The sequence below is a fragment of the Siphateles boraxobius genome, unplaced genomic scaffold, assembly GCF_051911475.1.
Source record: "Siphateles boraxobius isolate OS27281-9 unplaced genomic scaffold, OSU_SipBor_1 68, whole genome shotgun sequence".
NCBI classification, from domain to species: domain Eukaryota; kingdom Metazoa; phylum Chordata; class Actinopteri; order Cypriniformes; family Leuciscidae; genus Siphateles; species Siphateles boraxobius.
Genome location: NW_027509195.1, coordinates 6,681,816 through 6,708,232, shown reverse-complemented (window position 1 = coordinate 6,708,232; position 26,417 = coordinate 6,681,816). Strand labels below are relative to the sequence as shown.

Below are 26,417 nucleotides of genomic sequence, written 5' to 3'. Positions count from 1 at the left end.
ATATAAACAGTGTCATTCGCTCTCCTTATTTCCATATACTTAATATTAACCAAGTTCGTCCGTCTCTCTCAGTACTCAAGAGCACTGAGTCTTGTTCATGCTTTAGTCACTTCCTGTACTGATTACTGCAACGCTCTTTTTCATGGACTGCCTTCAAAGCTTCTCTACAAACTCAGCTAGTACAGAACTCAGCTGCTCAAATCTTCTGCAGAACTCCTTTAACTGAACACATTAATCTTATACTATAACACTTTCATTGCCTCTTGGTTAATTATCGTATTGATTTTTTTAAAATTCTCCTTCTTAATTACAAGCCATTCAATAATCTTGCCCCTTAATACTTATCTGACCTTCTTCTTATCTACACTCCTACTCGTACTTTAAGATCATCTTCTGCACTCACTCTTGTTCTCCCTCAAACTCAACACTACTTCCATGGGGTTTGAGTCATGGGGTTTTTTATCTTTATTTATGGAACTGCCACAAGATGAAACAGTGAAAGTCTTTGTGTTTTTAAATATCACCTTAAGGCCCATCTTTTTCAGCAGGCTTTTATGTGATTACTTTTATACTTTAATACTTGTATTCAGGCTTTAATAATGAGTATTTGTTTAATGTTGATTGTTTTATTGTGTTTGTAAGGTGTCCTTGAGTGTCATGTAAGGCGCGTATAAATAAAATGTATAATAATAATAATAACATTTTGGTATATTTATTTTTCACTAGGGTAGTCAGTACACCTTCATCACAACCCAAATTGAATTAAAATCACTTGACAATGTAAAATTAAATTTAAAACAAATATGGGAATTAGCGTCAGATATAAGAACATGATAGAAATAAAAACATTATTTTTGTGTAGTTTTTACTCATAATCTAGTTGTAATCATAATTACATGTTGAGGTGCTGTACTTTGTATTGTATTTGTGCATTTCTTTAATACAATTTTTACTTTTTTTTTTTTTTTAAGCCTTGACTCTTCAAATTCATGTCAGGCCACTCAAACAAAATGCATTGTTTTAAAAGTGCCACAGTTTCACCCTACAAATGGCTTACATATTAAACTCAAATAATAGAAAAGGGTTCACTTCACCTTTAACACTGTCGGTTTCATTTGCCTTTTTAAAGGCTGTCTTTGATCAGTGTCTTTGCCTGCAGGTGTTTCTGTGTGGACTGTCTGGATATATTAGTGGGAGCAGGAGCGGCCAACAGTGCCCGTGATCTGGACCCATGGCGCTGCTACATGTGTCAACCGCTGCAACAGTACGGTGTATTAAAGAAACGCCACGACTGGAGCCTGAAACTACAAGAGTTCTTTGTCAATGACAATGGACAGGAGTTTGTGAGTCTCACGTTAACTTTTACAGAGAGATAAAATCTCTGTTTGCAAAGCTGTTTAACTATACAACATATTTACTTTCTTTTCTTCCAGGAAAGTCCAAAAAGTTACCCTGCAGTCCCAGCAGAGCAGAGACGTCCAATCAGAGTCCTTTCACTGTTTGATGGCATTGCGACAGGTTAATATGATATCTCTTTAGATTCTATATTCAACTTTTCTGGGGAAATTTACACTATCAGTGATTCACAGATGTCAATAATTTGTATAATATGTGACTACCTGATAATTTTTTTTTAATTACAAGACTTTTCCTTTTCCAGGTCTAGAAATAATGCTTTTAAAAATAGAGTTTGTCATATATTCATTGTTCTAGTCAGTGGGAACCCTGGTTTTTCAAAGGTGTGAATTAAAATAAAGATATCTTGAGATTTACATGTTTTAGTTTATTTTAATTCTTGTTTTGTTGATTGTAAGTATTATAAATCATCTTGAGGCCCATCTATCTATCTATCTATCTATCTATCTATCTATCTATCTATCTATCTATCTATCTATCTATCTATCTATCTATCTATCTATCTATCTATCTATCTATCTGCCTGTCTGTCTGTCTGTGTCTGTCTGTCTGTCTGTTGAGACTTTCGAAGTACATAAAGTTGTGTTGTGTGGCCAGAACTATGGACACTAATTAATAATTATTATGATTATTTAAATTTGAACTCTCTTACTATGAATGTTTTAATGTTAATTTGCAGGTTATCTGGTGCTTAGGGACTTGGGCTTCAATGTTGATTTGTACATTGCATCAGAAGTATGTGAGGACTCAATTTCAGTGGGAGTTGTCCGGCATGAAGGAAAAATTCAGTATGTGCATGACGTTCGCAACATCACCAGAAAAAATGTGAGTTGACAGTTATCTGTTTCTGGCTGCTATATTTGATGTTTTCACTGTAGATAATTTAATGATTTTTTAGGTCTTTTATGGATGTTTTTACATAATCAGCTTTCATATTAACCTAGTAAGACTCAGACCTTTAGCTGTTTCATTTGACTCTGAATGTGTATAGACCGATTGGCGCTGTCACCTCACAGGCTACATGCACCTGGCCCAAGGTTATTTGTTTAGTAGCATGATGCTTGTTTCAACAGCACTTGATAAGGCTAATGGCCTCACCTGAGTCTGGTCTTTGTCGTCACTCCTCCAAGTTTCTGTTTGGCTTCTATTATCTCTCCACCTCACATTCAAATGTTCAGACACACAGAGAACTGCAAGTTGTCTTAAGCCTTAGTGACGGAACACAAAGGAGCTGTCTCCCTTCCTAAATCCCCTCTACTCAATTCATCCATTCACCCCCTCACCCTCCCTTTCAATCACTCATTTACTCACCCATTGTTGTTGCGAGGCTAGATTGGGCGGGATCGCAGAAAGGGATGCATGAAAGGGCTCTTGTTGCAGAAGAAAAGAGAGAAGGGATATATTGGAGGGGGGTTTTGGGGCCATGGGTTGGGTTATTTATGAAACACTGAAAGAATAAGAAGGCCTGAAAAGAGTCCAGCTGCAGATATGTTCTCGCACTGGCACATGCAGATGTGCCAAGGATAGAGACGTACACAGGCCATTCCCACAGTTTCCTTTATCAGAACATCTGGAATGCCTAATTAAATGGCATTTATGACCCCAATGACCGGTTATAACACCAAATTACTCGGATGTGGTCAATAAGTTTCCTTATCAACTCACGGAACTATCAGTTTCAGTAAGAAAAAGATGCACTTCATGTTGAAAACCCTGAATGTTCTTTTTTGTTGTTCAAAAAGTAGGAATTCCAACCCAGCTAAAAAGGAACGTTGTCAGAACTTTGGCTAACATTCTAGCAAGGTTCTCCCAAAGTTATGTACAAACTTTGAACAAACTTTCTATTAATGATATTTGAAGAAAGTTATCTGGTTTTTAATAATGTTCTTAAAACATTAGCACACAAATGTTATGTATGCATTGTTCATAGAAGGTTTTTTCTGAAACATTTTAGTTGGAAGTTCATCTAACTTTTTTTAATGTATACTTGTTTAAGAATATTCAAAGAACATTAAAAAGTAACGCTTCTATTATGTTTGCAAAATTATGGAATGTTTCCTTAAAGTTAGCTTAACCTGGAAAAAATAACAACATTTAAAAAATTGGACTTTTTGAATGTTCAGAGAACATTCAGTAATAACATTTTCATAATATTAATATGAACTTTGAACATATTTTTGTTAGCTGGGATTAGAGTGCAAAGGTCATGATCCTTGATTCAAAATCCCATTCATTTTCTCCATGGGGGATTGATTTTTAATGATAACTTATTAACCGTTAAAAAAGACTTGCTGTGAGCTACAAGGAGTTCCTGGTGAAAAACCTACTCATTACTAACGCAACCTCGGTTCCCTGAGAGTAGGGAACAAGTATTGCATAGCTATACGCAGTGGGGAAACCCTTTTCTCAAGAATATTGAAGCCATTATTTTAAAATACAGTGCAGCTGCACAGCGAGCGCAGAGTGTCTAGCTCGCTCATTGGCATCGCTGCAGCAACTCCACGAACCTATGGCGAGGCGGCTGAGGCGAGGCGAGGCGGCTGATCGCGAGGCGATCCAATCGGGTCACCTCGCGCCCAAGGGGTGTCAGAACCCGCCAGAATGGACGTGGCTTATGCCTATATAAGCAGACCATTTTGCCATAGAATCAGGTTAAATCGACTGAAACGACAGCACCTGAGCCAAGCGTAATAGCACGGCAGGCTAAACAATACTCGTTCCCTACTCTCAGGGAACCTAGGTTAGGTTAGGAACAGAGTACATTCTCTTTCGAGAACTTTCACTTCGTATTGTGTAGCTATACACAGTGGGAACCTATTTTAAAACGCCATGCTATTAGCTAGTGACTTCACCCTGAACGATTACCTGAGGCTAAGTAGCCCGAGGTCAACAGTAAAGTTTGAAAGTCACAATTCACCCTAGGACCAGACAAAGATCGGGCCCTTTATTAAGGTATAATGTTGCAGAGGCTCGGGGCCGAGGCCTTTAGATAGAAAGTACCTGTGCCTGCAGGGACCTCTAGGTTATAAAATCTCACAAATGTTGACGGTAAGGACCAGCCTGCCGCCGCACAGATGTCTTCGATTGGTACACCACTGGACCAAGCCCATGATGAGGCCGTGCCTCTAGTGGAATGAACTCTAACACCTATGGGGCATTGAAGGCCCATGGAGGTGTAGGCTATTGAGATAGCGTCTACTATCCATCTAGAAAGTCTCTGTTTTGTGATCGGCAGACCTTTAGTGAGGCCACAGAAACTGAAGGAGATTAAATCTGATTCTATGGCGAAATGGTCTGCTTATATAACCAGAATTTTGCCCATTCTGGTGGGTTCTGACGAGGCGACCCGATTGGTTTGCGCATCTCAGCCGCCTCACCATAGGTTCGTGCAGTTGCTACAGCACAGCCAATGAGCGAGCTAGATGCTCTGGTCTGTGCTCGCTGTGCAGCTGCACTGCGTTTTAAAATATTGGCTTCAATATTCTCAACAAAAAAAAAGGAGTTTTCCCACTGTGTATAGCTACGTAATACGAAGTGAACTTTCTCGAAAGGTAACCACATTAGCCATGATTCTGCAAAGATATATTTATAGCATTGTATTTGTTTCCATCATTAAATCCATTAAGTACACAGTTATATACCTTTCTTTTTCTCTGATTTTCAAACAAGTTTTTGCTTCAAATCAAAATTTTGTAATGGGATTCATCTCGTACCTGTTTGGTTTGGTCCATGGCTTATAACTTTAACAAATGCTTTTTAAAAAATCCTTATGGGAAAACAGCATATGGATGAAAAACTGAAAAAAAGACACTGTGTTATAAAACATCTGGAAACAAACTAATGGATCTTCAGAGTTCCTGAGGTGAATGTGCAGTGTAGCTGTGATAACTCTAGATGCTGCTGTTCTGTTTCTCAGATTGCTGAATGGGGGCCCTTTGACTTGGTGATTGGTGGAAGTCCCTGTAATGACCTTTCAATTGTCAACCCTGCTAGGAAAGGCCTATACGGTAAGACATTATAATTTATGAATATTATTAAGGTAATCTTTCATCCCCCCACACAAACCCCTTGAAGATTCTATCATTTTTTATGATAACATGCTGTTTTATGTCACTTGCTGAATTATTTTGTGGTGTGTTTAGAATCCAATCTATGGCAGTGTGTTTGTATTAAAAAGTGATTTATGTTAAAATCATAATATTTTGTGCTATGGACATGAATCCATACATCCATCCTCCAAACTGCTTATCCTTTGTAGGGTTGCGGGACAGACATGAATAATATCTCAAATTATGTAACCTGTTAAGTGCAGTTGTGCTATTGTGCTATTATTTTCTAAGCCATCACACATATAATTTTAGCCTGGTGAACGATGAATGAGAAAACTGACTAAGAGTGACATAAGCCGCTTTTCCACCATAGGGTCAAACCAGACTTGTTGCTTAACTGTTAAATTCTGTGCCGGTCCAGCCCAGCCAGTAAGGATATGGTTTCATTTTCCACAGTGGGGCTGATAACGGCGCTCTTTGGAATGTAATATAAATGTGCAAGAGTTTACAGAGGTTTCGAGATGTAAATAGCAATCACGTTATGGAGGATGACCAGATATTTCTATTGTGATAGAACAATAGAAGTAGCATCCTTAGCCAGGTACAGAGAAACTGGTTGTCAGACACCAGACAAGTGACCAATCCTGACTGGCAACGTCACTACACGCCGAGCTCAAGTGGAAATATAAGTGTAACTGTTGCTTAACGTTCTTAGAACCGTTTGGCCTGATGGTGGTAAAGCAGCTATAGTAAATATGTAAGACTTTATTTTTTTATAATTTTTTCTATATTATATTGTGTTTAGAGGGGACTGGGCGCCTGTTTTTCGAGTTTTACCGCCTTTTGAGTGAAGCAAAACCAAAGGAAGGGGAAGACCGACCTTTCTTCTGGATGTTTGAGAATGTGGTCGCCATGAGCGTCAATGATAAGAGAGACATCTCACGATTCCTGGAGGTTTGAGTTTCTTCATGGCTGTTGTTGTTGGAGATGGATTGATCTGGTAGTTTCTCATTTCAATTTGTTTTGTGTGTATCTCTAGTGCAATCCAGTGATGATTGACGCTATCGAGGTATCAGCTGCTCACAGGGCACGTTATTTCTGGGGAAACCTGCCAGGAATGAAGAGGTATTTGTCATCACATCTACCCCACCTTTCTCTTTCTCTAAATAGTCTCCAGACAATATCTCTAAACCTTTTTAGTCAGCATTTTAATAATGAAAAATTAAATAAATGAAAAAGCAATATATGTACTTTATGCAATTTTGAAATGAAGGTGCTTTCCTTCAGGCCTCTGTGTGCCACTGGGATGGATAAATTAGAACTTCAGGACTGTTTGGAACATGGCCGTGTTGCCAAGGTAACTTATTGTCCATCTATGAAACGCTCTGGTGAAAATGTAAACCTGTGAGCCCTTTATTGATTTACTTTATTCATGACCTTGAGCGGGTTGTGTCAAGCATAGTCTCTTAACTCTCTTTGTCTTTAGTTTGGTAAGGTGCGTACCATCACAACACGGTCCAACTCCATCAAACAGGGCAAAGACCAACACTTCCCTGTAGTCATGATGAATGGCAAAGAGGACATCCTGTGGTGCACAGAGCTTGAGAGGTGTGTTCGCAACAGCCAGATAATATCAAAAATATTAAATGTCAAATTCTTAGTAGGGGTGAGCGACATGGAAAAAATATCTTATCACGACTTTTTCAGGAAAAAAATCACAATTCACGATTTTATCAGGATTCGTTTTCATGTTGGTTTTACTATTTTGCAAGTGACTGAGCATTACAGCCAAACTAATGTCCCTATATTTAAAAAAAAAGACTTACAAGGTAACAAAATTAAAAAAATTAAAAAAAAGAATGACAGACATTTAGGCTTAGGTCATTATTTTCTTTGTTATTAAAAAATAAGAACAAAGATACACATTATATATACTGTATATACACACCTACACAACATAATATACAAATGAAATAAACAGTGCTTTATATTTTCAGCTACAGTAAGTTTATTTAATTAGCCTGGATGCCAGCCGAACTTAGCTCCGCCCACAACATTTGAGGTTGAGAAGTTCGGTCTGGACTTGATCCGTTGAGAAGCAAGTATGCCCGAACCAGAGCTGTTCGGACCAATAAAATTTTCAGAGCGGGCTTTATAAGATGATGGACAGATGATCAACAGTAACGTAATTATCCACGTCACCAAAGAGCGCTTGGGTTGAATTCTTTTACAACAAAGAATGGCTGCCGCTGGAGAATTTAGATGTGTAGATTGTGTAGAGACAATGTGTAGAGAACCGCGATCAAGGCATTTCATTTGTCGATCCAATTGAGTGGAGGGGCATTTTCTTTCCTGGTTCGGTTGAAACACGCCACATAATCACAGCCCAATGGAGCAGTAGCAGACTCACATTCTGACTAGAATCTGAGTATGACGACGTCAGGCTAGTATTTTACAGTAATAAATAAAAATATAAAAGTATACAAATATAAAAATAAAACACTACATTGACTTCACTGTATAAATTATACATTGATTCTTATTAAAGCTACTTTTAAAGTTCTCAGAGGAGTGAGTAATTTTCTCTTTGTGTTTTATTAACATTAAAATAATTAACAATTTCCCACAAAAATGAAAATTGTCATCATTTACTCTCTCAAGTTATTTTAAACCCGAATAAGTTTCTTTCTTCTGTTGACAATAAATTATTTTGAAGAATGTGGTTAACCAAACAGTTGCTGGTCCCCAGTGATTTCCATAGTATATTTTTCCCAGTATGGTTGTCAATGGGGACCAGCAACTGTTAGGATAGCCACATTCTTCAAAATATCATCTTTTGTGTTCAGCACAAGAAATAAATTAATACAGGTTTGGAACAACATTAGAGTAAATAATGATAGAATTTTCATTTTTGGAAGAACTATCCATTTTAAGGACAAGCAGCAGCATGTTTACCATTAGGCTACTGTCACTTTAAGACCGGCACAAATGTAATATACAGGAACCCGATTTTCTCTTAAATTTTAGCTTACACCTTAAACCATGTGTGTATTTGACAGTATAAGCGCAATAAGACTTGAAAGATAACTTAGTCCAGTAACCAGGTGCTGTTTGACCGGCTTTTAGTGCCTGTGCGCTTCAGGTGTATGAGCACAGAAAAGCACATGTTAGGACAGCGCATCAGCACACGACTGAAATGTTCAACCGGCAAGGCTTTAAGGCACATGCAAATAATAAACTTTTGTGAATTGCAGTGTCCCGTGAGTTTAACTATCTCCGCGCTAACGTGATGTGAATGTACGTCGCATTGTACAGTATGTAGAGACGGAGGCACCAGAACTGCAACTGATAGAATGTGCGCCGTAGCGTGATAGTACCATATTTCTTCAAAGCAAATCGTGGAGACATTTTATCGCCCACGATCAAAAATCATGATATCGCACACCCCTAGTTCTTAGAAATGTACTTTTTGTATTCATGCTGACTTCATATGGTTTTGAAAAACCTTTATACCATTATCAACAAACATTTAAATGTAATGACTAAAATAAAAGTGCTAATTTTGTTTTTTATCATAGTCTTCATCAACATTTCATGGGCGAAAACAAAATTTTGTGATGAAAAAAAAATTAACGAAAATCTATATCTCAATCAAAATAAGGGAGATTAGATGCGCAGATTTGAATGGTAACATACTGATCTACCTGGTGGGATAATAGCATTGCTGCATGTCTTATAACAAATGTCAACATCTGTGAAAATAAGAAAAACAGACATACAGTATGTATAAATTTCACATTTGATGTCAAGGAAAACAAGACCATTTATAAACCGTCCGGAACAACGTAACAATCTCTGGGAAACACCAATAAATTATACAGGGCTCGAAACTAACGATTGCACAATGGCCAGGGACAGTTGAAGGAACTGACAAAAAGTTTATCATGCATTTGCACGCGTTTTGCTAATTTAAACGAAGACATTTTAAACTATTCATGCATAAGATGCAGTTTTCTGTGTGCAGCACACACAGAAAGCCACCTCTCAGCATAAAAATACTGAATTGAGTTCTCTTTCGCGTCTTATGAAAAGGACAAATACACAAAAAATATATAAATTCACGTTTTGGTGAGTATTCATTTAAACAGTTGGTTATGTCTTAGAAAGTAAACAATTGGGAGATAATCAGATGTGCATCATTGGATCCGTGCATTAGTTCTTGAAGTGCCAGTAGCCTAAACCTGCTGCTTTCTGAGTCCTTAATGTTAATTCAAAAAATAAAAGATAGAGAAAATCACTTATTGCTCTCGACTGCTTAAATGTTCAGTTCTCTATATACCTTTATCAACTGTATAAAATAACTTCACAACTTTTACTTGCACTGATATACAGTAGCGAGACTTTTTCTTTTAGTTGTCCTCTTTCATAGACAGCTATTTTCTTCTTGCTGTGTAAGTTTGTTTAAATTCTTAATATTTTAATACTCTTATTTAATAAGTGAATTGCGCTGCATCTCTCGTGAGAAATGAATCGCAGTTTCACTCTTTCTCAACATGTGATTGGCTGTTCGCTACTGATGTCACACCTAAACTCCTGATCTCAGGATCAAATCCTGAGTTGACAGAGAAAGTTAATGATCAGCATCATGGTACCAACAAAGCCTGGTTGGATTGGTTTGGTTTTGTCAACTCGAAACTAATCCTGCAACCAGTGTTGTGCCTGAACGCGTTCATTGAACGATAGTTCATGAACTCGTTCATATTTTGGGTGAACGTGAACTGAACATACTGTATTACTGCCTGGTGAACGTTACTGTGAACGCACGCTCTCTCAGTTTAACTTCGTTCAATTGGGTTTCAGATTTCTAGAGTCTTCCAGGCGAAAACCCGGCTAAAACACACCGTAAACAGGCCTAATATGTAGCGGAAAAAACACAATCTGGCAACACCAGCCACCAGTGTCGCACCGCCGCATGCGTCATCAAAGCAAAAACCAGCATGGAGGGGACAGCAGCATATAGGCGACGAAGCAGCAAGGAGGGGTTGTATGATAATATAAAAGAGTTTTATCACCAGGTCGGTGAGGATGGAACAAATATTACATTTCTGTGCAAACTTTCCCCCCCGGCTTTCAAAAATAAAATACGCACTTCAGTCACATCCACAGCAAACCTAAAACGACACATTGAACTGAAGCACCCGATGAAATCTGACACATACTTCAGTGTTAAAACTCATAAAATAATTGCTGTCTGTAGTTCTGTATGGGCTGTGTCAATCATTTTGAAAAATAATAGCTCGCAGCAACATATGGAAAAACTATGAACTAGTTCATTTTTGGAAGTATGAACTATGAACTGAACTAGTTCCTTTTAAAATGTGTGAACTGAACTTTGAACTAGTTCATGTATAAAGTGAACTTTCCCAACACTGCCTGCAACCCTGAGTTTGTTCAACTACCATCATGGTACAGGCCCCAGATCAAAAACAAACCCTAAACGTGAACAAACAAACTCAAAATGTGACAATAATCTTTCTTTTAAAGAATTTCTTTATTTCAATGAGTCTTTTCCCTTCATTATATTAAGACAATTGTATCATCCTGTTAGTTTTTACTTTATGTTCTTTAAAAATAGTCAAATAAGTTTACATTGAATTAAATGTGAATTCATATCAGTTCATATGTAATTTTTTATAAATTAATAGATCCGGGAAAAAAAATACCATCGTGTTTTTAACCCAAAAATGTATCTCTCTCTTGTCAGGATTTTTGGCTTTCCTGTCCACTACACGGATGTTTCTAACATGGGCCGTGGCGCCAGACAGAAGTTGCTGGGACGGTCTTGGAGTGTTCCTGTAATCCGTCACCTGTTCGCCCCACTGAAGGACTACTTTGCATGTGAATAACACATGTAGTTCATGTTCAGTTAGTCGAAAGTCACACAACAAACACAATAACAAAGTACAAAACCAAATGTCCTCTATAAGGAGCTCTTGGAGAGCAGCTAGTCTCCGATTTTACAAGTCAATCTCAGATTTGGAAAGATAAGCTGAGAAGTTGGGCTGACTTAAGTATGAGGGTAGCCTTGACCATCAGACCAAACTCAAGGTAGATACTGTGCTGTGACACTTAGAGTGTTGCATAGTTAGAACACAGTTAGCTTTTGTTCTAGACGTTTTTGAAATTGATGTGCCTGTCAAGGTCTTTGAAACCGCCAGGGTTCGTCTTGACATGCAGTTAGCATTTCTTCTCTTGAAAAAAACAAAAACAAAAATGCCTTACAATCTCAAACTTTTTTTAAAAAAAATTGAACAAAACATTTTACAGTAACTTACTAATATTATTTTGCTACGAAATGCAAAAATGTGCAGTTTCTTATCATGCCATAGATTCAGTACACTTGTATGTGACATGTCCATGCTATTGTTGGTGTGAGAAAAATACTTGATGCAAACTTATCAATGCAAACTTAAACACCAAGCTGTGAGCCCTTACAAATGCATTTAAAGAGATGCATTAAAAGATTTGATTCCCCATTCGTGTTCCATACGGCCTACATTCCCTCTGTAACATTGCACAATAAGAGTATAACCAGAGGGTGTTTTTATTAGCAGAACTCGAGGGCATTAGCCTGCTGAACATTTATACAGTTATTTTCTTGACAAGTAATTAGTGTCAAGTTATTGCTCAAGATAGAGATCAGTGTACTGTATTTTAACCTTAAAATAATGTTTACAAACTTTAACTCATTTTTAGAGCTTCCATATTATACCTTGTTTTTTTAGATTGACCTCTAAGATGAGAGACTGGTGTAAATGTAAAATTTTAGTTCTGTATGGGTTTATCTTTCATAGATGCTTTCATTTGACTTAAAACTGTTGTTTTTATACTGACTGTTGCTACCAACAATAACAAACACGTTGTATCAGGCATTGTAGCATTGTAGCATTTTGATTCTTAAAACCGATGCCTCATCTTTCTTAAACACTTATGTGTGGTGCCTTTTGAAGAGAACAGACACATCCTGCCATACGAGGTTTGAGAAGAAGATTTCTGTTTCGTTTATTAGACCTAATGTTGTAACACAAACTGTTCTATGTCTAATTATATGCTTGATGAAAACTACTGTCCAAAGACAGAGCTTGAAGTCGAACGTAACCTTTAATACTTCATAAATCATGGAACTCAGTGTTTAGATATTGCATTTAAATTACAATCATTTGTTCTGTAAACATCTTGACGGGCAAAAATGTATGTAAAACAGCACAAATAGCTTACTGTCATTGTGTTTTCTGTTTTTTTGTTGCTGTAGTGTGAACACAATTTTGATATCATAGCCCTAATATTTTGCTTAGTAGATCTTTAAATTTGATATATAACGCTGTCTTTTTACTTGTTTGCTTTTATACAGTCAATTTATATTTACTTTTATTTTTTATACTTTTTTTTCTGATAGTTTTTGTATACAATTTATTTTTCTTTTGGGACTTATGGTATAAAACATAAAAAGTAAACAAAAAATGTTAGTATCCTAAACAAAACCAATAAAGACAGACTCCAAAGATTGTTTTGTCTATAATGCTTTATTTTAATGATGTGGTTATGACTGGCAATCAAATCTGGGTCATTCCTGGGATTCAGGAATATTTCCGTCCCCCAGACTTTTTAAAGTGGTAGTTCACCAAAATGAAATGTTAAAAGCTTTTCACAAAAATTTGGTATGTCCATTATAATGAATCAAAATAATTATTGCAATTAAATCCTTTTTAGCATAAATAATGTCTTTGATTTACTTGAAATTTCTATCTTACACCAAGCATTTTGTCATGTCCCTGAGGCACTTCACTGAATTTGTACTTAGAAAATATGTAACAAAATGTGCACAGTATCTATGATTTTTTTGACAATATTATATTTATTCACTTTCTTGTGAAAAAAATATATTATTCTTAAAAAACATAAAAAATTTTTTAATAAAAAACAGACTATGAAGTCATGTCCCTCAGTCTGAACTCAACTCAACCATTCGCTGCCTATAATAATTTAGACTTCACCCATATGTAGCAGAAATTAGATCAGTCATGTCTCTTTAACAGTGGTGCAGAAGATGGTAAGTAGTATCCTACTTTTATTCATATTTTTGAGGCGTATTTTAGTCAGGGAGAGTACTGTCAAGCTTAACATCTCAACCCCATCACATTTATTTTTCTAATTTCTATTTGAATCCATAAGTATATACAATGTACTTATTTCATTGCTGCCATATATAGTCTACTCTTCTACATGAAATGAGGTGCAGTGGCCGTTTTGAACAAAAAAAAAGAAACGGGGTTGAAAACTTGTGACAGGGTTGAGTTTTTCCCATAATTTATAAATAATTTTTAGTAAAATATATAAAATACCCATTGTTTTAGTAAATATATACTTAGCAAAAATCATGACGGCTCATAATTTTGTTATGGGGGCAATCAAAAATGAAAGCATTTCTTGCTGATTACCACCTGACATGTTAAGGACTAACACAATACAATTTTGGTTTTAGTTACAATTACATTAAATTAGTTACAATTGAATTTCATCATTAAATTGAACTTTTTTTTTTAAAGAAAGAGTCCACAGTCAAACAATTTGTCTATTTTTAACTTCATTCCCATGAAAATGTGTACATTTTCATAAATGTTACATTTGTAGTTATTATTAAATTGTTATGAGGGACACATGAGAAGTAGGTTTTTATATAAGTTTTGTGTAATTTATTTTTAAACCAATTCCATTTTGTCTATTACAGGGGTTGAGAATAAAAGGTGTTTAAGGGGGGGGGGGGGGTCTTTATTGCCTGAGGTGGGAAAATATGATTTGTTGGAGGTTTGATATGGGCCTAATGATATGGGGTGTTTAGGAAAATGAATCAAACGTAGCTTACAAAATCCAACTTTAAATATTGCTGAATCCAAGGAGGAATGACCCATCAAACAATTTGAAATTAATGTTTTAATTTCAAAAGTATAAAAAGTGGAGTCCTAAACACTGACTTAACCCACTTTTACCAGATATATGCATCTGAAATGTCCAGGGAAAACACAAAATACTGAATTTTGTACAGTGAAATACTCAGTAAATATCTGTCAATACCAGACTGACATTTAAAGTTTGGGGAATGTTTAGTCAAATAATTTTAATTAACAACACTGAACAACCAACTCAAACAACACTAAGTAGTGAACAACAACCAAATGATTGATATTTCTTACATATCATCCTTTAACTGCAACATCAACTTTCGCCTCTTTCACATAAGGAGACATCATTAAATTTAAATCTTATAATAGGCTTCTCTGTTTTCAGGCATTTTATTGCTATAAACTCAATGAGTAAGGATCTTCGTGATGAAAGGGAGAATATTTAAAAAAAACAAGTCTGGCACACTCAAACATGTATGTAAAGCTGCACCACAAAGACATTCTATGTACTATGTACTGACACTTCTAACAGTGACAATGACAAAATATTTATTTACAATAAAACAACATAAAGAGACTGTGGAGGTACAGTTTACTACAATCTGCAGTCAATCCATAGCCTATACAGCAAGAGATGCTCACTGTGCATTATGCAGTGAATTAGTAGCCTATTCGCACATCTGTGCTTTTTTTACAAGATGAAATGGTTAGAAAACAAAACAAAATGGAGTCTTGGGTAGCAGCTATCTCCGTAATATTGCTACTGGATACTACATTGTTTATCCTGCAACGTTACACTGCTTCAATTAAATAAGGTATTCAATTAAAAATCTTGTTGTATGCACGTGAATCACTGTTGTCAAATTAGCCTATTACGTACGTAGCAAGTTTGCCTCTTCGATAGGCCTATTGTTTTGTCTCGGTCAACATTTTAAAAGTTATATTTAGTTAAAACTGAGTTTTTTTCAACAGTTGAGCAAACCAACCCGCTAAAATAAATTACTTCCGGTTCATTCGTGGACGCCAGGTTAAGGCATTGTGGTATACAATAGTGTAAGTTAGTTGTGCGAATACAACTGTCAACTGGTATTACAATTGTATGGTAATATGCAATTCTGATCATATTTTTTCTTAATCTACCTGGTTCGTCTTCTGTGTTTTAACAATTCATTTACATCACAGGTACAAAGATGTTTAACTGGCGTATTATGTAACATCGTAATCAGCTTTCAAATGCTGAATTCGGATAGACTCTCGCTACTAGCCTATTGGCATAAAAAGGCATAGCAGAAATGTTACGCCTATATAATGCTATGCTATTCCGAACTCAGTCTGTTTTTCGCTCCCTTTGCCGTTTGAACCGTCTTTCTGTCTGTGGCCAAATAGCATTCGAATGCGGGCCGGGTTGAAAAAAGCATTTGATTGGTTGGACCAACTGAACGAACACGCCCCCATCACAAGCGAGTCGTTGTTTTGAGTCTGAACGAGACTCGAGCAGTGAGTGAAGTGAACAAAGATCTGCAGACCAGCGGAGAAGACATTCGTTCAGTTCGTGATGTGAATTAGTAAGTATCGTAAAAGAGTATATAAGCCAATATAAGTTATTTGGTATCGTTTACAATAACGTAAAGGGAGCGGAAGAACTGAAGTGTTGGGAAAACGCGTAGGATACGTTTCAAGATCTCTTAGTAGGTGTGTAGACATATTATGCTACAATGTTCAATATAAAGGATAATCATACTCGTTTCGGTCGCGAATAAGTCGGTGTTTTAACGAATCGTTTGACTCACTTAAAAACACAAGCACTGGTCGCCACCTACTGGGAAATGAATGTAACTTTATTAAATATACTTGACCGAATCTTTTTGGTCAACCGATTCAAAAGAATCGAATCACATGGGATGAATCAAACCCCCCAAACTGATGTACGGTGTTTTCACGTTGCAAAACAGCAGAACGAACGCGTGCAATAGAACGTTTTTGATTCCAACGCGATCGACCTCCCTGCGTGAAAGTGACCAATCCCATGATCCGCTGAAGTCGCGGGATCGCTACTGGTCGGACCGATTTCCAAAACATTGAATCGACATTGTGGTGGTGGTAAGTAGTGGTAAATGTAATGGATTTCTCTTTATCTGTGTAACTTTTTTACACAACGAATGTAACTAAGTGGCCGCGCGACGTGAGATGCGGATATGGCTGTGCGCGCGAGCTGCACATCAGGGTATCACTTAAGATTTTTATGCATGTTTGCATTGCATTGTTTAAAAGAAAAAAATTATCAGAATTTATTATGAGGCATTTGTACGCTTAATGACGACGTTTTTTTTTGTCTCGAAGTTATTTTTATAGTGTGTGCCTTTACTGCCTTATAATCAATACAATAAATGTTTACAAGTAACATAAGGGGAGAAAATATAAAAAAAGAAAATATATTACTTTAAATGACGAGTTTTTAAACCAATTTCCAGTTACCTTAATGCGGTGTGTGAACCTATATCATGCTGAATAAATTGGTAAGTGTTGAGATACAGCAGTAATTTTAGCATGAAGTTTCAGCAACAGACAGAAACAAGGTTTTGTCTCTTTGTTTCCCTGCAGCCGGTGTCCCATCGTGCAGTGTGGAGGAATGGCTGCTGGGAGCGGGAGGTCGCTCGCGCTTCATTGGCCCCAGCAGCTGTTTCCTCCCTTTAAGTTTTCGCGGCAAATTGAGGTGCCCTCGTGCGCATATGCGGATGTTTTTATTTATTTTTTATTTTCAAAACGACATTTAAAGTTAGACTAATAAACTAATTGTCTTCATCTGTAAGGACTTCTTGGCAAAAAGAAAACTCATTTTGTTCGGTTGTTTGTCCTTTCAAACCGATTTTTTTGTTGGGTTGTGTGAACAAAACCACATTACCACTTAATTTGGTTTGCGCATGCATTATAAACTATACTTTTTTCACAAAATGTCATAATCTGTTGTAAAGGAGTTGTTACATACTTAATACTGTCTTCATGTGTGTATCATTGTTAGGTTACTTATCTGTAAACAATTATTTATCGTCATGTACGTTTTCAGACTAATTCATTACAATATCTCCACAGGTTATGGAAAAATGGTGGTTAATGTAAAGACTGGAGATGAGAAACACAATCTCAGTGAGCTGTTGGACTGGCTCAATGACACACTGCAAGCCACTTTCAGTCAAGTGGAGCACACCTGCTCAGGTATTTTTGTTTTCTGGTTAATTAAAACATTTTAATCGAATATAACAGCAATGTTGACACTAACTGCTTCTTGCTAACTTTTTGTATGAATTTAGTTTTGAAGTTTATATATATTTTCACTAAAACACTTTAATGGTGCGTTTTTTCAGGTGCTGCTTTTTGTCAGTTGATGGACATCATTCATCCTGGATCTATCGACATAAATAAAGTGAAGTTCACAGCAAAAGAGAACATAGACATCTTGAATAATTTCAATCTGCTACAGGAAGCTTTCAACAAAGCACAAATCAAGAAAGTGAGTTTGTGTAAACTGGAAAAAAAAGGGAAAAAAACACTGAAAATATTTGATGCAGTTAAATTAGATTCAGGTTCACATTTTTCTTTTTTAGTTATACTGATATGCAGTTATCAACATGTATTTTTTCTCTCCTTTTATAGGAACTGGAACTGAAATTGTTGGTGAATGGAGACACTCTGAAAACATTAGATTTGCTTACATGGTTCAAAAATATGTATGATCACAATTTTGCAATGCAGAAGTATAACCCTCAGGAGGTTTATGTTGAAGAGGAAGATGTGTCACTGAAATCAAGCAGAGAGTTTGGAATGTGTAAGTGTTTATTTTTTTGAGTTTTATTATTGATATTATGACCATTGTCATTTATGATCTCTTTTTTTGTTGATAGCTAAGAAGGTAGAACATTCTTCGGCACTCTACAGTCCTGCAGAAACAAAGCATCTAAACCAGAAAATGCTAAATGCTAAGAAGGTGTCACATGATTCTTCCTCCTGGATGTGTTTCATCAGAAAGTATTGCCCATCTACCTCAACTGATGCTGGATCAAACTGTACCAATAGCAAGTACAGTCTATTATTAGGCAAGAAATACCGGGAAGATATTAAAGCCTTCTGCAGTCAGACGCCATACTGCCTTTATTTATACCATGCTGTGGAGCTTGAAGATGAGAAAGAGACCAGTGTGGTCCTGTTGGGCTTTTTTGACACAGCTACTGGGGAAAACCAGATCAGACTGCTCGATGTTCTTGATCTGAAGGAAGAGAGTGCTGATGCTATCTGTACCTGCATCGTGGAGATGCTGAAGAAGTTCAGAATACCTCTAATGAACATGGTGATATTTTATTCAAATTTCCCAGATCATGAACATGTTCTCGCTGGTCTAAAGCTGCTGAAACCTGGGATTGTGTCTTTATGTGGACTTACAGATATGACAGGACAAGCGTGTCATAATGGTTTCATGAAAATGGAGTTTTCTGGCCTGATTCTAAATCTCATCACAGAAATCTACAAACACTTTCCATCTTTCCCAGCTGCTCTACAAAACTTACTTGTAGATGTTGAAGGGTCAAACTTCAATAATCTCCTGACGTCTCAATGCTCTCTATTCTGTAGAATAATCCAGAAAATGACTTTGGCTTGGTCAGACCTCGAGAAATACTTTGGATCTCAGGAAACAAATGAAAAAGCAATCTGTCATCTTCTCAGTGATCCCAAAATAAGACTCAATGTCCTCTTTCTCAGCCATGCTTTGCAACCGCTTTGTGATTTTCAGGAGAGTTTTGACCGAGGTGTCGGCGTGACACAGCTTCTCCAAGATGCTTCTCAATTAGTGAGATGTTACACAGCGAGTTTCCTCAGATCAAAAGCAGCAGAGTTTTTTCTTAGGAGAGGAAAGACCTCGCTTGTACAGGACACAGTGGGACATTTACCAAGAGGAGAGGTTCAAGTTGGCAAACAGGCTGCTGATTTTCTCCTGCAATGCTCTGCTGAGTTGTCTGACTACTTGGAGGCATTCCACAGTTCCATCATCTCCTTCTACACGACTGTTACTGTTGATGTTGTTGAACGCTTACCCTTCCCAGACTCCACCCTCAGAAACTTCTCATTAGTGTTGAGTCCAGGAAAAAAGCTTGAGGTGACCGGCAAAGTCGTCCAAGATTTAGGTGTCTGTTTTGGGGTTTGCTCAAGCCCTGAGAATGTCAGCTTGCTCACTGATGAGTTTTTGGAGTATCAGTTCATTGATGAGGGTGAGGGTCACCCAGCTGACCAGTCAATGGAGCAGTACTGGAAGACCGAGCTGAGGATTATGGGAAGGACATCTAGTTTTGGGAAATTAATCATTAGCTTGTTAGCCCTGCCCAAAACATTGAAAAAAGAGGTCATTTTTGAACAGGTGAGATATCAGTGTGACAAAATATTTTTTCCAACTACTTTTAATGTACAAAGAGTTTATGAAAATGAGTTTAGTTTAGAGACCTATGATGATATTAATAGTATCTTGAACATCCAGACCACCTTACCTCTGTAGAACCATCTATAACATTCAAGCATTATGACAGTGGGTTGTACTCTGGCAGACGTCTAAAACTTTGGGTTGTATTTTTATGTGTGGTTGCCTGTATCTCAGATGATTCAACAAACTGACAGTCTCAAGGAGGGGAGAATTGAGGACTGTGAGGAGAAAGACATGGATGAGGACGATGTCACAGACAGTAGCTCATATAAAAGCGCTCCATCACATCTCAGCCCAGAGACTCAAGGGAGCCTCACATCTGGTAATGAGACATGCATATATGCTACAAGGCAAAATAAAAGACATCTCTGAACTTAACAACTAACTTATCGAAAGACATTTAAGGAGCTGATCTCTACTTGCTTTGTATCACACTCTAACAAATGCACTTCATTTTCAGATGTCATTGACTTAACGGAAATGGATGATATTGTGGCAATTGAAGTGGAGGACATTGCACCGATGGAAGTGGAAGATATTGTACCAATCTCTTCTGATTCAGACACAGAAATCCAAAATAACACAGAAGGTTTTAGACTCTATACAGATTTTCCAGCTAGTGGTATTTTATCCTTTGTACAGTTCTGCAACATTGAGACAGGTCTAAGTGAAACTTGCATTGCCCTTTTTTTCCAGGGGATCAGCCATATGTCTCTGTAGTCTTAGATGATGATGATGATGATGATGAAATCACTGATGATGACGACGATTACAACTGTGATGCTGGTGATGTCATATGGAATTATGCGGTAAATATCTGCTCATTGGTTTTTGTTTAAAGGTCAGTTATGGATATTTTGATTGAATGCTTTCCTTTTTCTGCCAGAAAAGAAAAGGAAATACATCTTCAACACGAAACAGTGAGAAAACAGACAATCTGTACCAGGTAAGTTCTATTATTAGGTATTAAAAATAACTTTTTTATTGCTTTTGTGCATCTAAGTTAAAGCTGAAGTAAGTTTCTGCACCTTTAAGGATTTCTTTAAAATGGAACAGGAGAAAGTATTTTAACATAAATAAATTTAAGTAAGGCCTCAGAGTCCCCATTCAATGACTGCCGTGTTTCTCTCTTTAGGATGGATACACAGTCGGTGAGATGGTTTGGGGGCCAATTGAGGGCTTTGGTCTTTGGCCTGGACTAGTTCAGATCTGGGACAGCAAGAGGCCTTGTGGCTCCATACGTAAAGTGATTTTCTTTGGGAACAGGATGCTGTCAGAGGTACAAAAATGATTATGCAGAGTCTCATATGTGAGTTTTGTGTTATTCTTTTATTTACTTAATGAGAAATATCATGTTATATATAATTTTTTGTCTTATTGCAGATCCAAGCTGATGATCTCCTGCCCTTCTTTTCATTTGCTAAGTGCTTCTGTTCTAATTCCTTTGCTACAGTAAAGGTGTATAAAGATGCCATTTTCAGTTCTCTGCAGGTAATGAATTGTGCTAATTTTGTTATTAGTGCTCTATGGTCTATGTTCTAGCATGCAGTTTGCAGTTTAGTTTGAGATTACTGTCTGGAAAACCAGTTTTGGGAAGCTAAGCCTAATTCTGTCCAAAATTTCACTGGTATTATTTATGTTTGCACTTTGTAACACATTTGTTTAAAATTCCTCTTGGTGATGCTAGTGGCACAGAAATTGCACTTACCCTTTAAGGGTTTAAAAACTTCCAAATGTTAGTACAAAAACATCTTTGCCTCTCATTGTGTGATTTGTCATGTGTCTCTAGGTGGCGTCCAGGCGCAGTAGAATGTTTTTTTCTCCTGAGACGGACTCTACGGATGAGCTGCTTAGAGTTATGTTGAACTGGGCCTTTGGAGGCTTTGAACCATTGGGCCCTGATGGACTTCAACCTCAATCAGAATACAGTGGTATGCAGCAGATAAGCATTGAAGACACTTTTTGACCTCTGCTGTATTTCATTGCATGGACTGTAGCATCATATGCTGTCTTTTAATTTGCTGTATTTTTATCTTTCTTTCTCCTTTAGACAAAATTGACATGCCTCGATCAGTGAATGGGCACATGGGAAACCACAAAGACCATACAGGAAAGTTATTTAAATTAACTGTATCTCTGAATAAACTCCCTGAATCTCTGGACCAGAACGATGGCTCAATAGACCTTGGGACAACAGATGATTACAGAAAACGCACGTATCCGAAATGGAATCAGAGATCCTTGCAGACTGTAAAGACCCGTAGAAAACAAAAACATGTACAGCGGAATAAGCATCAAAATGTTAAACCAAGCATACAGATAGAGTCTAGACAGAACAGCCAAAAAAGACGTAAGTACACAATTAATAGTTATTATTGCTATTAAAGTTGTGATGGTAAAGCAAAAAAAATCCCATGTAACCTGGTGTGTATTGAAATGTTTTCAGATCAAATGGTGCATGAATTTCTGAAAAACAAGAGAAACATTGAAGGTGAGAAATCATTTCATAGTTATTGCAATAAGAATTAATAATGAGTAAAGTTCATTTAATTTTACTTCTCTTTCTTCTCAGAGTTCTGCTTATCATGTGGGAGTGTGCCTGTTGAAATCATCCACCCACTCTTCGAAGGAAGGTTGTGTTCGAACTGCGAGGTACTATATTTATAGTTACACAGCTATAATTTGCCACACTTGGGTTACAGCTATACCAGCTACACTTATTACCAAAAATTGCATGAAATCAAGTATACAGTCATACAAAATCCTTAGACAAACATTTTCAGTGGGTGTGCAAAGAGTATCACTAGTTTTAGCTTAATGATTTTAATGGTGTGTCTGTTTGTTTGTCACATGTAGTATAATTTCACGGAGACGCTGTACCGTTATGATGAAGATGGCTATCAGTCGTACTGTACCGTGTGCTGTTCTGGCATGGAGGTCATTCTGTGTGGCCATGACAGCTGTTGTCGGTGAGTCTTTATGATATTGGTGATTCAAAATATAGAATCATGTCACTGTTATTTGTCATTTTTGACTGGTCTGAAAACAAGGCTCATTTTCATCCATGTGAAATTCTATATGGCATCTACCCTAAGAGATTCCCAACTGGAGACTCACCCGTTGTAAAATGCAAAATACTTCGGACTTCAGAGTGGCTACAGAAAAAAAGAGACTGCAAACCGGGACCATGCGAAAACAAGCTTAAATATTGGAAGGGCATTAAATGTAGTCACGCAATGCTGATGTTGTTAACATTAACAATTTGAGAACAAAGTATAATTTGCACGGTTAGACGTGATATGATAAGTGATTGTTAGATTTAATCAGCGTGATTTACTGCACCGCTTTTTTCCCCTTAGTTGGTCAGAACAAAAGTGGATTGTTTATGATATTTTCCGGTGAAAATTCTTATGTTGGTCATACTTCCAAAAAGTAGAATCTGTGATTCCGAATGCCAGAATCCACACCGGCGCGGTGACTGACAGCCGCAAATTCTCCTCAAAACGTTGGATTCATCCGCGCTGTGACGTGCCGAGGCACAACCCATGTAAAGTTGATAATTCCATGAATAACTGCAATTGCAGATCAGAGATGGCAACATAAAGAGGAAAAACAATGGACTGCAGCTTTAAATTAAATATGTTTAAGTAATATGTTCCCATCTAGTGATTGTATAAACATTGCAGATTTTTCTGTTTGTTTTTGTAAAGGTAGTTAATAAATCAGATGGCAGACAGACAAGAAGCAGACAACATTTTATTCTTGGATTTTTATGTATTTTAAAGAATGCTTTGTACAAGAAGTTGGTTTCTCTCATTTGCGGTTTTTTTGGTAGTGAAACAAACTATTTAAATAGAAAAATGCCAACTAGAAGTATCTTCTCTAGTGTCCTTACACCTTTGAACCCCACTTTGTATAGCTGAATTTGGTCTCCTTTCTTTCTCTAGCTCCTACTGTGTGGACTGTCTGGATATCCTAGTGGGTGAGGGGACCTTCGACCGGCTGAAAAATGTGGACCCGTGGACCTGTTACCTGTGTGCACCTGAGAGCAGCTCTGGAGCCTTGAAGCCCAGGCATGACTGGAGCATCCGTGTGCAGGAATTCTTTGCCAACAACAGTGCCATGGAGTTTGTTAGTGCTTGTTTCATATAGTTCATCATATTGTAAAAATATTGGATGATCTTCCTGATTTGTATTTGTATTGGCTTGACTTCTGACATTTGTCATTCTCAGGAGCCCCATCGTGTTTACCCATCAATCCCTGCTACCCTGCGACGTCCAATCAGAGTCCTTTCCTTATTTGATGGCATAGCCACAGGTAACTTCTCATCTTCCTGGACCACTTGTAGTTTAATACACGTCTATCACAGTATGTTCTTTTACTGGTCATGTGGTTCATTTAAATGCATTTTCGTGTTTCAGGATACCTCGTTCTGAGGGATCTCGGCTTTAAAGTGGAAAAATATGTGGCCTCAGAAATTGATGAAGAGTCCATTACCGTCTCTATGGTCAACCATGATGGAAAAATCACTCAAGTGGATGATGTTAAAAACATTACAAAACAGCATGTATGGTTGCAAAATATTTTTTTCATTATCTTGTTTGTTTTCAGTCTAGAAATGTACAAATGCACTGAGCTTTAATTACAAATCAAAAGTTTATTTATCTTTCATTGTTCAGATTGAGAAATGGGGTCCGTTTGATCTTCTCATCGGTGGAAGTCCATGCAATGACTTGTCTATAGTCAATCCTGCCCGGAAAGGCTTGTTTGGTAAGACAAAAGTCTGGATACTGACTAACTAACACATGGTTCACACATCAGTCTTAAGGTTTTGTTGAACATGCAGCTGCTGAGCGGACTCAGTGCCTGGTCTCAAAATATAACATTATTCATTGCATCTGAGATCCTCTTTACTCTCTGCAGAGGGCACTGGGCGGCTCTTTTTCGAATATTATCGGCTTCTGAATGTTATGAAGCCGAAGGAGGACGACCCACAGCCGTTCTTCTGGCTGTTTGAGAATGTGACGTTCATGGAAACCAAGGTTAAAGCGGACATTTGCCGCTTTCTAGAAGTGAGTGTGATTCTGTTGTGTTTAGATAGAGGTTTGTTAAATACTCAGCGTTTTCTTGTAAATTTAAAAAGCTCATGTTCAGGCTGTAGGATTTTGGTGTCACATGGTGTAATAAGTGTTTGGTTTGTTTTTAGTGTAACCCTGTGCTTGTTAATGCTGTGAACGTGAGTCCAGCTCACAGAGCAAGATACTTCTGGGGGAACATACCTGGCATGAACAGGTGAGTCCGTTATATTCATATGACTATCACACCCACTTAAAGGGATAGTTCACCCAAAAATGAAAACTTTCATATCAAAATTTTAATTTTTGGGTGAACTATCCCTTCTGTGAAATACACTCAACTGTGTAAAGTATATAATTATGATCTTCATTAAGTGTTTTCTTCTGTTTTGACCAGACCAATCATAGCATCTCAGAAAGATAAACTTCGTCTTCAGGAATGTCTGGAGGTCGGCCGCACTGCAAAGGTTTTTCATACGTTTCTAGCCTAAGATATGCAGTACATGGTTATTGAAATGATGTCACACTAGTGATGAGTTGTGACATCTATAATGTACTTAATTTGCAGTATGACAAAGTTCGCACTATCACTACACGGCCAAACTCACTGAAGCAGGGCACCAATGATGCGCATTTCCCCATCACCATGAATGGAAAAGATGACAATATATGGATCACAGAATTGGAGAAGTAAGTTAAACTTCTACTCCTTCAGCTGTAAATAAAAATGTAAGCACAAATATGTATTTAATGTATGCTCACTGTCACACTTGCACTTTGACAGAATATTTGGATTTCCGAAGCATTACACAGATGTCAAAAACATGGGGCGAATGCAGAGGCAGAGAGTGCTGGGGAAGTCCTGGAGTGTCCCTGTAATAAGACACCTTTTAGCACCACTAAAGGATTACTTTGCTTGCGACGAGGTCCCCTTGAAATGAGCAGAAGATTTTATAATGATGATCTTAATCTTTTTCTGTCAGTGTGACTCAGAGACTCAACGACTCTTTTAAATTTTTTTAACTAAAATGTTATGACTGAATCATAAGAATGAAGAATTGTATAGAATAATGGATGCTGGGGAAACTAAAGAAAGTTGATTCCATTTTATTGAGAATCACAGGTCACTTTTTAAAAATGTTTTTTTCTCTCTCAATTTGTAATCAAGTTAAGCTTCAAATAAATGGACAAATTTGATGTGGGATTGAGCAAAATGAATAAACCTGGTAAATGTGTTCAGTGTTCATTTTGTGTCTAAAGTAAATAATATTATCAAATAAATCAAAAGATACAAAAACAGTAATTCACCACAGGGCAACAACATCTTTGCCCCCACATTTTAAGAATTTAAATATTTTGTTAGTGGCATTTATATCCTGAGACCTGGTTTATCTTTGACCCTGATAATTCTACATTGCGATGACCACATCAGGTTTAATCTTCTATAAAAGA

The 26,417-nt window shown here is 37.2% G+C and overlaps 2 protein-coding genes across 4 annotated transcripts in view; both read left to right on the top strand.

The window, feature by feature from the left end:
• The window catches only part of dnmt3bb.1 (DNA (cytosine-5-)-methyltransferase 3 beta, duplicate b.1), a 73,222-nt gene extending 60,193 nt beyond the window's left edge, over positions 1 to 13,029 (top strand). For both annotated transcript variants that reach the window (XM_077214217.1, XM_077214219.1), the window contains 9 exons: positions 1,160 to 1,343; positions 1,434 to 1,518; positions 2,096 to 2,241; positions 5,333 to 5,423; positions 6,271 to 6,419; positions 6,505 to 6,590; positions 6,753 to 6,822; positions 6,952 to 7,073; positions 11,230 to 13,029. In XM_077214217.1, coding sequence (XP_077070332.1) covers positions 1,160 to 1,343; positions 1,434 to 1,518; positions 2,096 to 2,241; positions 5,333 to 5,423; positions 6,271 to 6,419; positions 6,505 to 6,590; positions 6,753 to 6,822; positions 6,952 to 7,073; positions 11,230 to 11,371 — 1,075 coding nt within the window. In that variant the 3' untranslated portion in view covers positions 11,372 to 13,029. The remainder of the gene's footprint in view (positions 1 to 1,159; positions 1,344 to 1,433; positions 1,519 to 2,095; positions 2,242 to 5,332; positions 5,424 to 6,270; positions 6,420 to 6,504; positions 6,591 to 6,752; positions 6,823 to 6,951; positions 7,074 to 11,229) is intronic.
• Positions 13,030 to 15,455: 2,426 nt separating this feature from the next.
• On the top strand, positions 15,456 to 26,200 carry LOC143722733 (uncharacterized). 2 transcript variants are annotated; one of them, XM_077214252.1, is made up of 25 exons: positions 15,456 to 15,527; positions 17,516 to 17,638; positions 17,788 to 17,933; positions 18,077 to 18,248; positions 18,325 to 19,829; positions 20,064 to 20,211; positions 20,350 to 20,478; positions 20,586 to 20,698; positions 20,776 to 20,835; positions 21,025 to 21,168; positions 21,273 to 21,380; positions 21,679 to 21,820; positions 21,940 to 22,239; positions 22,336 to 22,380; positions 22,462 to 22,541; positions 22,746 to 22,858; positions 23,837 to 24,020; positions 24,123 to 24,207; positions 24,312 to 24,457; positions 24,570 to 24,660; positions 24,814 to 24,962; positions 25,097 to 25,182; positions 25,363 to 25,432; positions 25,534 to 25,655; positions 25,750 to 26,200. In XM_077214252.1, the coding sequence occupies exons 2-25, from the start codon at positions 17,527 to 17,529 to the stop codon at positions 25,904 to 25,906; spliced, it is 4,407 nt and encodes a 1,468-aa protein (XP_077070367.1). In that variant the 5' UTR covers positions 15,456 to 15,527; positions 17,516 to 17,526; the 3' UTR covers positions 25,907 to 26,200. The 2 variants fall into 2 exon arrangements, with proteins under 2 accessions (XP_077070367.1, XP_077070366.1); XM_077214251.1 differs by lacking the exon at positions 15,456 to 15,527 and adding an exon at positions 16,572 to 16,649.
• The last annotated feature ends 217 nt before the right edge of the window (positions 26,201 to 26,417 follow it).